The 15,846-nt window shown below is 41.3% G+C and overlaps 1 protein-coding gene across 1 annotated transcript in view; it reads left to right on the top strand.

Moving 5' to 3' along the window:
* Positions 1-15,846, top strand: part of LOC308099849 (uncharacterized protein) — a 266,481-nt gene that overhangs the window by 137,906 nt on the left and 112,729 nt on the right. The window contains exons 18-19 of the mRNA XM_080448669.1: positions 3,898-3,942; positions 11,201-11,236. Of these exons, the coding sequence (XP_080304795.1) occupies positions 3,898-3,942; positions 11,201-11,236 (81 nt within the window). The remainder of the gene's footprint in view (positions 1-3,897; positions 3,943-11,200; positions 11,237-15,846) is intronic.

Below are 15,846 nucleotides of genomic sequence, written 5' to 3' on the forward strand. Positions count from 1 at the left end.
ACGTTTTATATTCTCGTCACTTAATGCCCTACTTTGTTATACAAGAGTGTAAAGCTTAAGTAGTGAAAATAGCCGATTTACAAACTCAAAATGCGTCGCATTGCGACTTATTGTGAGCTGGTAAATCTGCTATTTTCACTATGTCAGAAATGTTTCGTTCCATTTCCTGAAAAGCAACAGTTTTTTACATAGGGTAACCCGACAGCAACGTTATAATACCTATAGATAGATGCTGTATATACCTCTTTGGCTAAAATAGCTGATCTACAAGCTCATAACGTGTCGCATTGCAATGCGTTATGAGTTTGTAGACTGGCTATTTCTGACAAATATTCGCCCCCAGAATAGTGACAGTGCCAATGCCGTTGGTCCGACATTATTCCGAAGTAGTGATGGGTCGTTCGTGATTGATTCTTTCAAAAGAACTGGTTCATTGCCGCGAACGTGAACAAGCTCGTTCACTGTTACATTCACGATATCGTTCATGCCCCCCATGCCCTCGCCCCGTACACAGGACGGGAGGTCGGGCTATGCCGCGCGACGTAATAATAACACTCCCGCGATAGTGTTTTTTCACTAGAAAATGGCACTACTGAATGAGAACGTGAACAAATCATTTGAACGAATCATTGCCGTGAAAGTGAACAAAACCGTTCGTTCACTGAAATGATTTTTTTTTTCCCACCACTTTTCCGAAGCACCAATGGTCCATTATTCCGGCACTAGTCAGGAAAATGTCCCATTGGCCTGAAATCCCATTAGACCGATGGTCAGCGAGTGTCACTGTTACTATGGTCGTAATCATAATAGTCAGGGGATATTAGCAGAAAGATTTCCAATCTTGGAATAAATTCCTTACCAAAAAAAATCTTCACCAATGTGTTTGTAAAGGTGTCTAGTAACACATCTCACAAAGACTGAAATTCAGTTTCCCTAGGAGAATTTTTGACAGCTGCTGAAAGTTGGGGTACCCACCATTTCCCTGCATTTCCATGCAGGGCTAAAAAAAATCTAATTTTAATTCTGTTTTAAGTAGCATGTGAGGGGTCAAACTAGGGTGTTTTTATGATTCTGAATCCATTGCAAGCATTTGTTTTGCACCAAAACCACTCCTTGGGCTAAAAACAGCCCAATCTCAATGGGCTTTTTACACAAAAAGTATACCTGGACAAGGATGGCTATGGCCGTTTTTAGCCCAAGGAGTGGTTTTGGTGCAAAACAAATGCTTGCAATGGATTCAGAATCATAAAAACACCCTAGTTTGACCCCTCACATGCTACTTAAAACAGAATTAAAATTAGATTTTTTTTAGCCCTGCATGGAAATGCAGGGAAATGGTGGGTACCCCAACTTTCAGCAGCTGTCAAAAATTCTCCTAGGGAAACTGAATTTCAGTCTTTGTGAGATGTGTTACTAGACACCTTTACAAACACATTGGTGAAGATTTTTTTTGGTAAGGAATTTATTCCAAGATTGGAAATCTTTCTGCTAATATCCCCTGACTATAAGCTTGTTGTTCTATAAAACAAAGTGAAACGTTTCGTCGTTAATAGGGAGAAGTTTGGCACTCGCCATATCACAATCACTCAGTAATCATCTTTATCCGAGGCTATTGGCTAATGCACAAAAAAAAAACATGGTGTGCGGGCCCCCACAGTGACGCAATTAGTAGTTCAAGTGTTTGACACAGCAGTATGGTGCGTGGACCAGACCAGTGCTATCATGTTATAATTGAGCCGGTATTACATCTGTCTTGTTTGTAGAAAGGCCCAGTCGGGGAATAAGCAGGGGCCGTGTTGGTAACATGGTGCCTGATGCCTGCACCCCCCTCTGATGCTCTGCCAGTTAGCACAGCACAGCCGTAGCTCTAGCCCATTTAACCCTTTAAGACCTGAGTTTTTTTGAAAGTTTTGACATTTTGAAACATTTTGAAAAAAAAAATCTAAAACATTTTCTTTCAAGATAGCAGATAGCAGATAGCAGATACACAAGCTCATAGCGCGGCACTCGGTGCCGCGCTATGAGCTTGTGTATCTGCTATTTTTGAATAGCCAAAGACATCTAAAGTGACACAGATGCGTTCCAGGTATCAATGGGTTAAACCGGGAACGCATCTGTGTAACAAACACTTTATCCATATTTTATACTTTGGCTATTCAAAAATAGCAGATGTACAAGCTCATAGCGCGGCACCAATGCCGCGCTATGAGCTTGTAGATCTGCATTTTTTTTTAAATCGTGACCATTTTGTGCAAATATTTGAATATATGTATTTTTAAAGGGAACATTTGTAACTACATTTTTTGTTTCTGGGGGGTCCCTGGAACAAAATATTCTGAGATGGGGGGTCGGTGGCCAAATTCATATCATTTTGGGGGTCCTTGACATGAAAAATGTTTGAGAACCACTGATATATAGCAACGTAAGAAAAACAACTGTTAGGATTTAGAAGACATTAAAGAATCCTCCAGAAGCAAAGATTTTAGTTAAAAATGTTCGCCTTGAAAATATATATATTATATTATATTTTCAAGATTTCTCAAAAGAATTGCAGATCTACAAGCTTACTTGCCGCGCTATGAGCTTGTAGATCTGCTATTTTTGAATAGCCAAAGAAGTCTAAAAATGAGTTCCTGGGTCTCAAAGGGCTAAAGGACGTCCACACACAGCCTCATCCTCCCTTTCTCCCGAGGACATAAATCCCCTTGATGTAAATTACGGCAACTTTGGTTTGGTTTCAGAAAGCATTACATCTCATTACGATGTCAGCATTTCAAAGCCTTGAGACTTTTCCCAGCCAAGCACTAAAGCTTTCTGCTATTCATAAATGTTAACCCACTCAATCCGATCTCTTTTGGCTATTCAAAAATAGCAGATCTACAAGCTCATAGCGCGGCACCGAGTGCCGCGCTATGAGCTTGCAGATCTGCTATTTTTTGAAAAATCTTTGCTTCTGGACTCAAATCTTTGCTTCTGGAGGTCCTTGGAACAACATATTTTACAAATGTTCCCTTTAAAAAATATACATTCAAAGATTTGCACACATTCTCACGATTTTTCAAAAAATAGCAGATCTACAAGCTCATATGAGCTTGTATATCTGCTATTTTTGAATAGCCAAATACGTCTAAAATGACAGAGATGCGTCCCCGGTCTTAATGGATTCAAAAGAAATCTCTGAAAAAAGGATCTAAAAGATGTTTTAAAAAAAAGGTTTGAAACGGCTGGTTCGCTCTGGCCTCCTTTTCAGCGCGCTGGACCGCATATCTGGCACGTATACTATGACTTGTGTTGTTATACGGTATCTATCTGCTCTTTCTTGTTGATTGATGTGGCCGGGGTCGCGCACAGATGGGCCAGGAGGCGATAAACTGGAACGGGGAACAAAGAGTGTCGGGGCCATGCAGGGCGCTGCAATTAAGCTGTTTTCTTGTTGTTAATTAAAAGCAAATTAGCCGCTGCGACAGGAGTTTGCTGTCGAGGCGTAATCGCTGGCAGCATGCATGCCCACACACACACCTGGCGCTGTCTCTTCCGCCAGTGTTAATTCCGTCGACTTAAAACTAAATCAAAACTAGGCTCTGATCACTAAAACTACGACTGAATACGTTGACGATTTCACCAACAAATAAAAACTGGACGAAAATGTTAGGGAGGGACTAGTGGAGAAGAGGTCCAGTAGAACTAAGACAAGTCATTTTATTCTTGATTGCGCACTGGTGTCGCGTTCCGAAAATAGCTGATCTACAAGCATCACAACGCGCCACAGAGCTTGTAGATCGGCTATTTTCATCTTACAATATTTAGTCAACTAAAACTACTAAAACTAAAACATTTCAAATGACTAAAACTAAGTGGATTTTTTCTGTTTGTCCCCCCCCCCCCTGTTTGCATTAGGGACGGCGAGGTAAGGCTGGAGATCCTGGTCCCAGAGGTCAACCTGTAAGTACTAACAAACACCCACAACCACAAACACAAACACACACACACCATAAACACATGCACACATTCCATTAATACATCTTTGGCTTGATTTGTTTTACTGTATTGTGTAAATAAAGGGAAATAGATGAACTGTCATCAACTACATTGTAACATTATAATGAACATTCTCAAGCTCAAATGAAGTATACAGTACAGGGCTTTACAGATGGTTAATTCATGAATTTAACAGAAAGATATGAAAAGATTTCACTTCAGTGTCGTGATTTACTTTTTCAGAACATTACATCAGAATCAGATGTAACCTTGGGCAGTTTTTTGGGGGGAGGAGGAGGGGCAAAAACTCTTTCTTAGGTCAGTGCTTCTCAAAGTGGGGTCCGGGGACCCATAGTGGGGCCCTTGAGGAGTTACGGGTCTGTAACTCCTGAGAGTGGTCCCTATACAGTATGTGAACCGTTTGGTTCCATTTGTGCACTCTCAAGAGTTAACCCATTAAGACCGGGAACGCATCTGTGTCATTTTTAAGATTTCTTTGGCTATTCAAAAATAGCAGATCTACAAGCTCGTAGCGCGGCACCGAGTGCCGCGCTACGAGCTTGTAGATCTGCTATTTTGAATATATATATATTTTTAAAGGGAACATTTGTAACTCAAATCTTTGCTTCATGGGGGTCCCTGGAACTAAATATTTTGAGATGGGGGTCCGCGGCCTAATACATATAATTGTGGGGGTCCTTGACATGAAAAAGTTTGAGAACCTCTTATATTATGGCAACATACAAAGACATTTGTAGAATCTTCAGGAGCAAAGATTTGAGTTAAAATGTTTGCTTTAAAAAATATATATATTCAAAGATTTGCCCAAATTGTCGTGCCGCGTGTTATGAGCTTGTAGATCTGCTATTTTTGAATAGCCAAATTCAAAACATGACACAGATGCGTTTCTGGTCTAAATGGGTTCAAATAACACTGAGGATTTTACAATGTAGATTGGGGACAGAGGTAAAAAAAATGATAATATCAAACTAGGGGTCCTTGAAAGTAAGAGGTTTGAGGATCACTACGGGGTTTGTCTCAATTCATGTACTGTAACCTTATGGACACAACAGGAAGTGTATAAGGAACGTCCTTAATGAGGTACTTGGTCAGTGGTTCTCATTGGGCCGTGAGGATTCTATAAGTGGGCCCCAAAATAATTGGCAAAACACAAAGATTTGAATGATAATATAATATATATATATAAATGTCATGGTATTTTCTTTCTTTAAAACCTTGAAAAGTGGATTTCCACTGTGATGATACTGCTGTTTGTTCCACTGATCCAAGCCGGGAACACAAATCGATTGATTCATCATTAAAAGGCCCACCCATCTGATTCAAGGCTGTCATGTTAAGTGGTCAGGTGGGTGGGCCGTAAACACTTTTAACCCTTTAAGACCTGGAACGCATCTGTGTCATTTTTTGATTAGAGATAAAAAAGCATTATTTTTACACTTTGGCTATTCAAAAATAGCAGATATACAAGCTCATCGCGCTATGTGCTTGTAGATCTGCTATTTTTGAAAAATCGAGAAAATGTGTGCAAATCTTTGTATATAAATATATTTTCAAGCGAACATTTTTAACTCAAATCTTTGCTCCTGGGGGGTCCCTGGAACAACATATTTTGAGATGTGCGTTGGAGGCCAAATACATATCATTTTGGGGGTCCTTGACATGAAAAAGTTTGAGCACCACTGATATAGAAACAGGTTTTTCAGAAAACTGTTGGGATTTAGAAAACATTTGTATAGAATCGGCTTCAGGTCTTAATTGGGTTAAGAGATGTTCCAGTGGGCCCTGCATCCTGAACAGGTTGAGAACCCACTGTGCTAGATGATTGGAAGCCTTCCTTGCAGATGAAGCTTGAAGTGTAATTGACTACACCTGGCTCTGTTCTTTTGTCTTTGTTTTTTTTCTCCCCCTCCCAGACTGTCATCTCATAGAAACATGAAAGCTTTTTTTCAAACTTTGTTCCTTAAGGCCATTATTACATTAAAGTGTAAACCGCTCTCCATTTCCTGTTCTCCCATAACAAGACCAGAAGATTATTAGTGTTAAACCTGCAGGGGGCAGATTAAGAAGGCGCTAGAACAATGTCTACCCATAAGGCCTGTTGACTCTTTGAATAATGGTCTCTCTCTCTCTCTCACACGTCCAAATCAATCGCACGCGTGCGCGTGTGCGTGCGTGTGCCTGCGCTTGCCTGCGCATGTGCGTGTAGTCACAGACAGTGGAAGGCATCAGACTACTTACTGTACATGTTTAGTGGTGCAACAGTTAATAGAACTATTCAATATTAATCAATTATAAAAAATATAATTTATTATCAATAATTAAATAAAATAATCGCTTAAAATAGATCCCTATTATATTGTACATGTCATTATAGGCGGAAAACTTCAAATGTAGTTAAAATAGCAGATAGTTGTGAGCTTGTAAATCTGGTAGATCTAATAGGTCTTGTAGATTGGCACGACACCGCTGTGTCGGAGTATAAAATAACATTTAAATGGTTATATATATAAATAGAATAAATGCACTTCTCGATTATTCAATTAAACACAACATCCGTATTGTGGGGAAAGCTTTCGCAGGAAATAGCAGGTCGATCGGCTATTTTCTGCGAAAGCTTTCCCCACAATAACAGAAAACAGAAAGGACACTAGCATAGAGCCGTGAGGGACTCCGTTCAACCATATATATAGGGTTTAAGTGGTTAATTGAAGAAGTAGAATCGACAGAACAACATCTAAGAAGATCAGCGACACAGTTGCAGCCCTATAAACATGTCCGCTTCCTCGCCTACTGTATACTCTGAATTTAGGACAAACAGTCATTTTTAGGCATCATAAAATAATATTGTACCCCACAAAAAGAGAAGAAGGAAATAATAAAGTCTCCGTGCTTTTTGAAGGCTGATTGTTTTCACGCACCGGTGCTCTGATTTAAACGTCCGATCGGGGACACAGAGTTTATTTTATTTTATTCCATCCAAGAAATTCCAGAAAGGTCCCCTTTCGGCTTTCTATCACCGTTATGCTCAATAGATTCCATTATGTTTAGTATAATTGAGGCTGCTCACTGTTAAGTCTCTCCCACATGACTCAATGTATCCTCCTTTAATAACTCATAAAGCTGGAGGACACGCAGTCATTGGTGGAAAAAGTAGTCCCATTCTTTTTTACTTAAGTAAAAATACCACAATTTAGAAATACTCAGTTTCAAGAAAATCGCCTGTATTCAAAATGTTATTGGAAGTAAAAGTGCACAATTATTGGTATGAAAATGTACTTGAAGTACCAATGTAAAAGTAGCATTTTGTTTTTCAAAATGAGTCCAACTTTTTTGGCTTCGCGACGTGAAGCTCATCATGAGCTTGTAGGTCAGCTATTTTCAAATAGCCAAAGTTTAAAATAGGGCTTAATTGGTTAATGCATGTTTTGTGATAATAATCTAAATCTATGTAGTAGCTAAAGCTGTCAAGTAATTGTACTGGAGTAAAAAGTACAATATTTGCCTCTGAGGCGTAGCCTAGTGGAGTAGAAGTTTAAAGTATTATTGATAATTGGATATACTCGAGTAAAGTAAACGTACTTAAAAATGGTACTTAAGTGCGATATGCTTTAAGTAAATGTACTTTCCACCACTTGCTCAGTGTATCGTCCGTTACGTCTCCTTAATAACTCATAAGGCTGTAGGACACAAAGTCATTGGAGAAGAGAAAGGGGAGGGGGGAAGAGGGGGGAGGAAGAGGTGTGACATTTAGAAATGGCACTGTACTCATAATACCTATATAGCAGTGTGCCAGCTCTCCTCCTCCTGTACTCTGGTATATACTGGCATTTATGACTCACCTGTTCTGCTGAGGTAGACGTGCAAGGGGTTAACCGTATTATGAACCCTGGCGTTCCTAATCTGGGAATGTCGTTGTGTCTTGAGCGAAAAGTATATAGGTGAACAACGACTCGGCGAAAATAGCCGATCAACAAGCTCACAACGTGTCACGTTGTTGAGCTTGCAGATCGGCAGTTTTCGCTATTTGATGTGCACAACAAAGGGTATCATTAGTCAAAGGGGAGAGTAAGTTATATTTTTGGGTTAAAACAAAACTATTTTTTTTGTGAAAAGGTTGAAGCTCTATATTCTGATAATAATCATTGCTATTATAGAGTGCTAGTTCAATAACAGGGGTCTCCCTGTTTCTCCATCTCAGATTAAACAGATTATTTTTTTTAGGTGGGTTGCCAATTTAACCCATTAAGACCTGAGGCGATCCTTTAAAAGAATTCTAAATCCTAACAGTTTTTGGGAAAAAAATCTAAAAATATATATTTTTCACGATAAAAAAAAAATAGCAGATCTACAAGCTCATAGCGCGGCACTCGGTGCCGCGCTATGAGCTTGTGTATCTGCTATTTTTGAATAGACAAAGAAATCTAAAGTGACACAGATGCGTTCCAGGTCTTAATCCAATCGTGAGAGAGTACCCAATTTATCAGGTTCAATGTATTGAAACTATGTAGTCAATAGTTTTCCAGTTTTTATTTTTTCTTTGCGTCATCACTTGCATCATCACCCGGCAGACCCCCTGTTACTGAACAAACACTCTGCAGCAATGATTGCTTTAAGAATATAGAGCTATTTAACATGTATTTAACAAAAGAAAATAATTGTCTGCACCTTTAAAACACCCACATCTCTGACTCATTCCCTTTGGACAAGAGGAGGGTGTTTAGTGATGACCGTACGTACGTCGCGATTATGTTTCAAGGTTCAAAATAAAAAGGTGATCATTGTACCATGAAGTTGCTTCATGCACCGTGACAGAAACATGGCCAACACGTACCGTATACCGCAATGAGTGATGATCAAGAACCATGTACGCTGCAAACTTACATGCGTTAATTAAACTCCGAAATGTCTGAGTCAACACTACAATAGTCTTTGTAGCCTAAAGGTAGAAATTGATTAAAAATCCCACGGGGGGGAAATTCGCGTTTCAGCTTCACCCAGCTGATGGCCGCTCAGATGGTCATGATCGATCGCTCGGGGACGAGCAGTGAGGGGTTATGTGTCTTGCTCAAGGGACACTTCGACACGTACCCTGGGTGGGCTGGCGGGTGAACCGGTGACCTTCTGATTACCAGACGGCCTCTCTACCCACTAAACCACTGGTTCTCAACCACTAGATAGTGGACAGTAACAAAGTACATTTACTTTGAGTTCCGTACTTGAGCATTTGTAACAGACCCACGATGGTGACACTAAAGAGTTTGACTCCCTCGTGTCTCGGACACAGCAGAGAAAGGAAGAGAACTACTACTGGCAGTAGAAATGTAGCCTGGGACCAGACGAATCTGCCAGTGCAAAAAAAAGATTACCCTCAGCTATTTGGGTCTGTCACCGCTCCATTGTGAATCCATTTCCTGCTCCCGAAGTCTGGGGTGACCAATCAGGGCCCAGTATTCAAATACGGGAGACTGTAATTGGGTAGTTGGTTGTAGGTCTAACCAATTGCGTGCAGAGCCGTTGTTTTGATCCCGCCCCTTGGAAAAAAAAACGTCCTCATAGAAGCACCAGACTCATATCCACGCAGTGATATAGTCTGGCCCCGCGAGGCTAGTAGAAATGGAGAGCAGGAACATCGGCCTCAATCTCAATGCCAAGAAAACAAAAGTAAAGGCATTTAACACAGAGGGCGAAACCATTGCCAACTCGAGGTAGTCGAGGACTTCAAATATCTCGGTGCCTGGACTCCCTCGACAGAAGGAGGGCACTTGCCTGGAATGCCTTTTTGCACGATGAGGAGAGTGTGGAAATCTGACCTCATGAGGCGGCTCTTCGTAGCTACAGTGGAGTCAGTAGTGCTGTAGGAGGCCGAGACATGGACGCTCACAGTACAGCAGGAAACGGCCCTGGATGGCGTCTGGCCATCTACACAAGAATGCTACGAATGGCAGTTTGTGTAACATGGGCGGACCACACCAGAAACATGGACCTCTACGGGGGCCTCGCACGGGGTCACAGACAAGGTCAGAGAGAGAGAGCAGGATGAGGCTGGCTGGGCACTGCGTCAGGCACCCGCAACTGGTGGCAAGCAAAACTCACACTGTGGGAGCCAACCCCAAGGCACTGCCAGGAAGGGAAATGGGCGAGCTCCAGCAAACTGACACTGTGGGAGCCAACCCAAAGGCACAGCCAGGAAGGGAAAAAGGCGAGCTCAAGACCCTGCTTCTAGTCAGGAGGGCAGTGATTCAGGAGTCCCGAGTTGGTGTTGGCTAGTCTGCACTCTCGCATCATCGTATTTGTAATTTTGGATAATCTCTATTTCAAATAATAGTGCAAATAGCAATCTAGAAGTTCACAACGAGTTGTGAATACTTATGTATTTTTAACAGCATGCACTTTTGAATACTTACAGTATGTATTTTTTAGTATCTACTTTTGAATATTGAGTATTTTTAAGTTTCAGTCTGAAAAGGAAGCCAGTTGTGCCTCAACCAATCTCAGTCGAAGATGATCGCCCCGTCCCCTCGGGCTATGGGATTGATGGTATCTCACTGCAGCCAAAGAAGGCTAATATGTGTAGCCTGTAGCTCGCACAGCCCAAGGGAGAGAGAAAGAGGGGCAGTGCTGAAGCATGTTTATGTTACTTATCATTGCTTATTTCTTGAATGTTTTCAGGTACACATTGTAGTGTATCGTTTAAGTTTAAAACGAGCAATTCACTGTCCGGACGTAATCTTGAATGAGACTCAAAGCAAAAGCAGTCCTGTATGATTAAAATCAGATGTTCATGAGCTATGGGAATCACACAGGTGAATGCAATCTCAATTAATATTTTTTCATATTTATTCATAATTGCGTTTGACAGTAAGTGACAGTAAGTGACTTTTAGGGCCTTTTGACATTTTGACTTTTTTTTCTGGGCATCTATTGTTAGGTACAGTATATGTCCTCGTTATGATCACCTACAGTAGACGCTCTAAAAGTGTGGGAAAAAAAAACGTCTCCTTCCTTTTTTTTTCATTGGCACTTTGAAAGTCATGTTTTATTGGTTATCAATTACTTTGGCGGCTAAAAATAGTCGTTCTCCAGGAGCACTCTTGTCGCACAGTTTGTCATATGTCATTGTTTGTGCGGTGTACAAGGACTGGTAAAAATACCCCAGTGTTAAAGTGTACCCTCTTCTCTCTCTCTGTTCTTCATACTGCAGGGTCCACTGGGAATCTCCGAAGCAGCAAGAGTTAAGGTATGGTGTGAAACAATATTTATCACCCAAGTAATTACTGACACGTGGCATTTGAAGCTAATGTATCAGAATTGATACTATATTTGACGTTGATACACTTATTCCTGTAAAGGTGAATTATTGAGTTTAACCCATTCAATCCGGGTAACGCATCTCTGTCATTTTTTTTTTCTTTGGATATTAAAAAAATAGCAGATCTACAAGCTCATAGCGCGGCACCGCGCTATGAGCTTGTAGGTCTGCTATTTTAGAAAAATCTTGAAAAATTTTGCAAATATCAGATTTTTTATTTATTTAAGTGGACATTTGTAACTCAAATCTTTGCTTCTGGGGGGGGGTCCCTGGAACAAAATATTTTACAAATGTTCGCTTAAAAAAAATATATATATTCCAAGATTTGCACAAAATGTTCATGATTTTTCAAAAATAGCAGATCTACAAGCTCATAGCGCGGCACTCGGTGCCGTGCTATGAGCTTGTAGATCTACTATTTTTGAATAGCCGAAGAAATCTTCAAATGACACAAATGACTGCTCTCCCGGTCTTAAAGGGTTAATTAGAATGATGGTTTTCGGGTTATAGCGACATTCAAAATAACCTTCATTTTATGACTTTTTTCTTTGCCATCCGTGTATATAAAGATTGATCATGTGTAACTATCGGCCCCAGGTGACCTGGCTTATTATCTCAGTTCAGAGCATCCACTCACCTCTAAAGCCTGATATATATATAGTATACTTCGTTGCGTGCCGGTGTCGCGTGCACCAAAAATAGCCGAACTACAAGCTCAAAACGTGTCACGATGCGACGCGCCGTGAGCTTGTAGATAGGCTTTTTTTTTTTCGGTAACACCTTTTTATGGAGCAAATTATATTTCCACTCCACCAGGGTGAAGAATGGACGTTTTATTGAGGAAGATCGGACTATAAAAAACGGCAAAGTAGCAGCATAGACTAGGCCTCATAGCCAAGGCTTCATTCATTCATACCTCCCTGTCTCGTCTCCCTCTCTATGCACTCTCCTCCGTTTCCCCCTTAACATCCCAGTGTACTGTAAATCCCTTTTATACTAGTCTGCTCACACACAGAATTCATCCTTTATTGGTCATATGTAGACATGCTACACTAATAGACACTATATCAATAATAGTTTAAGGTCTTTGATCCCCGGGAGCATTTAATTTGCATTCATTTAAACTGCTGTTTATGTCATGAGTACATCCACACAGAATGCGAATATAACGCAGCGATAAAGCAACATGGGTCGATTTCTTCACCGCCAATAAAATCATCCACCTACAGTATATGAATGATGCATGCACAAATTAATAGTTTGATGTGCAACATTCGCCGACGCATGTTCATATCATGTATTCTCGTTGGCCTAGGTAGTTTCACAATTTGTAGAACTGTGGAATCAGCTGTAGGCTGGACTCTGCAGGGGTTTGTGGCTCATGGTCGCCCCCTGCTGTGGAGCCCAAACAGTCTCAAATGACTAGACGGGTCTAGCCTGGGACCAGACGAATCTGCCAGTGCAAAAAAAAAATGCCCTCGGCAACTTGGGTCTGGCACCGCTCCATTGTGAATCCATTTCCTGCTCCAGAAGTCTGGGTTGACCAATCAGGGCCCAGTATTCAAATAGGGGAGACTGTGATTTGTAGTTGCTTGTATCTCTAACCAATTGCGTCTAGAGCCATTGTTTTGATCCCGCCCCCTTGGAAAAAAAACGTCCTCATAGAAGCACCAGACTCATATCCACGCAGTGATATAGTCTGGCTACGTGAGGCTAAGACGGGTCACAGGACTCTTAAGATGCAATGCTCTACTCCAGAAATTATTTTGGGACAAACAAGTGATATGCACATTAAGGCATTCTATAGATTTCCTGCCATGACACACACCGCAACTTGCTCTGCCCTTGACTGGCATTTCAATGCTGTCAGAGAAAAAGGTGCTCGTCTCCTTTCCCCCCCCCCCAGCACCTCTCAGTCAATCGCGGTCTATCTGCTGTGCAAATTAAATAGCTTTTCCTCACCGTCATCTTCCCCTGCTCTTCCTGTGGCCCGGGCGCAGCGTGACTCACCGCTCCGCTCTCATAACAGACAGATGGCCATTATGTGCGTGCCTTTTGAAAAAAGGAAAAGAAAAAGGAAAGGGGCCCCGCAATCATTTTCACGAAGCCCAGTGGTGATGTAGCTCAGCAGAGGCATAGGAGATATCTCCTGTAAAGAAACTGCGAGACGTAGAGAGCAAAAACCAGGCCCCCTGCTGGGCCCTTGGGACTCGTTGTTAACCCTTTCAAACCGGGAACGCATCTGTGTGTCATTTTTAGATTTCTTTGCGCTATTCGAAAATAGCAGATCTGCTATTTTTGAAAAATCGTGAAAATGTGTGCAAATCTTTGAACATAATATGTTTAAAAATCGTTTAAATCGTTTAAAAATATATATTATATATTTTTAAAGCAAACACTCGTAACCCAAATCTTTGCTTCTGGGGGTCCCAGGAACTAAATCTAAACTTCAAAATCCTAACAGTGTGTTGCTAGATCAGTGGTGCTCCAACTTTTCCATGTCAAGGACCACCCAAAATTATATGTATTTGGCCGCGGACCCCCATCTCAAAATATGTTGTTCCAGGGACCCCCAGAAGCACAGATCGGAGCAAAAAAAAAATCGCTTTAAAACACAAATGTTCAAGATTTTTCCACAAAAATAGCAGATCTACAAGCTCGTAGCGCGGCACTCGGTGCCGCGCTACCAGCTTGTAGATCTGCTATTTTTTTAATAGCCCAAAGGAATCTCAAAATGACACACAGATGCGTTCCCGGTCTTAATGGGTTAATCTATTTCCTTTTGCAAACCTTCCACCCACCTGCCCGCCCTCCCCGGTACACTCACATATAGCCCCTCTTCTGTGACCTCGCCCGTCGCTGTGGCTTGGTACTCCATAGCGTTGCCATCCAGAGGTACTTGGGGTGTTCGGGAGAATAGGTGTATTATTGCGGCGTGGCTCCTCAGAGGCGAGACGTCTAAAAGGTTGTCTGTGTGTGTGTGTGTGTGTGTGTGTGTGTGTGTGTGTGTGTGTGCGTGTGCGTGTGTGTGTCTGGAATGATCTCACAAACCGCTGCACGGATACACATTTCTTGTGCACACTGTCAATAGGGCCACAGAAGTACCTCAACCTTATTTTTTTTCCCCTGCATTATGTTTTATACTTTTGATTTTCATTAGAAAATAGACGATCTACAAGCTCACGCTATTTTCAAATGGCCGAAATGTATATAGGGCTGAAGTGGTTTGTTGCGAACGCGGAAGGAGGCGCGCCTCCGACCAAGTGGAGCTTACTATGTAACCCTGCTCAGGTTGTGTGTGTGTGTGTGTGTGTGTCTGTCTGTGATTCTGTCTGTGTTCATGCTCTCATTGGCTCGCGCCCCCATGTGACTCTGCAGAAATTTAGACAATGCACACCAGCCTGCCACACACACACACACACACACACACACACACACACACACACACACACACACACACACACACACACACACACACACACACACACACACACACACACACACACACACAGTCAATGTTCTCTCCCCATCACGGTGAAATAACACTGATTACAAGTCCGTAAATACACAATATTTTCGAGCTGCGTTCGCTTCCAGCGTTTGCGCGTCTTACTTGTTTTGTCTAAAAAGTAACTAGCGACTATACGTTTTCAAATAATTTTGTGGAATAAAAGTACAATATTTGCCTCTTAGATGTAGTGGAGTAGAAGTAAAAGTACTGATAACTGGAAATACTCCAATAAAGTAAAAAACACAGCAAAATTGTACTTAAGTACAGTACTTGAATAAATTAACTTAGTTACTTTACATCACTGTATTTAACTTAAATCTTATAATGGAAGTCTCTGGTGGGGGGGGGGCTCTGGTTGTGGCTGAAACCTGCCCAAATGTGATGTCATGGATATGTCATAGATGACGGACCTCACGGGCCGGCCACATGAAGTCTGACATCCACATTGGAGCCTCACCGTCCCATGTGGATTTTACATGAGATCCACGTGATTAGATGTTTGACCTGTTTTCCTTATTTTAACAAATGCAAAGGTATTCACATGTATCACATTATGAACAACAGTTTTTAACCCATTTAGACCGGGAAAGAATCTATGTAATTTTTGTATTTCTTTGGGCTATAAAAAATAGCAGATCTACAAGCTCATAGCGCTGCACCGAGTGCCGCGATATGAGCTTGTAGATCTGCAATCTTTTTTTAAATCGTGAACATTTGTGCAAATCTTTGAATATGTATTTTTTTTTAAGCAAACATTTTTAACTCTGTTACAACTTCTGGGGGTCCCTGGAACGAAATATTTTGAAATGGGGGTCCACGGCCAAATACGTATCATTTTGGGTGGTCCTTGACATTTTTTTTCTTCAAAAAACTGTTAGGATTTAGAAGACATTTGTAGAATCCCCCAGAAGCAAAGATTTGAGTTAAAAATGTTCGCCTTAAAAATATATATATATTCAAAGATTTGCACAAAATTTTCAATCATTTTCCCCAAAATAGCAGATATACAAGCTCATAGCGCGGCACT

The sequence above is a fragment of the Gymnoscopelus braueri genome (genome assembly GCF_963280865.1).
Source record: "Gymnoscopelus braueri genome assembly, chromosome: 14".
NCBI classification, from domain to species: Eukaryota; Metazoa; Chordata; class Actinopteri; order Myctophiformes; family Myctophidae; genus Gymnoscopelus; species Gymnoscopelus braueri.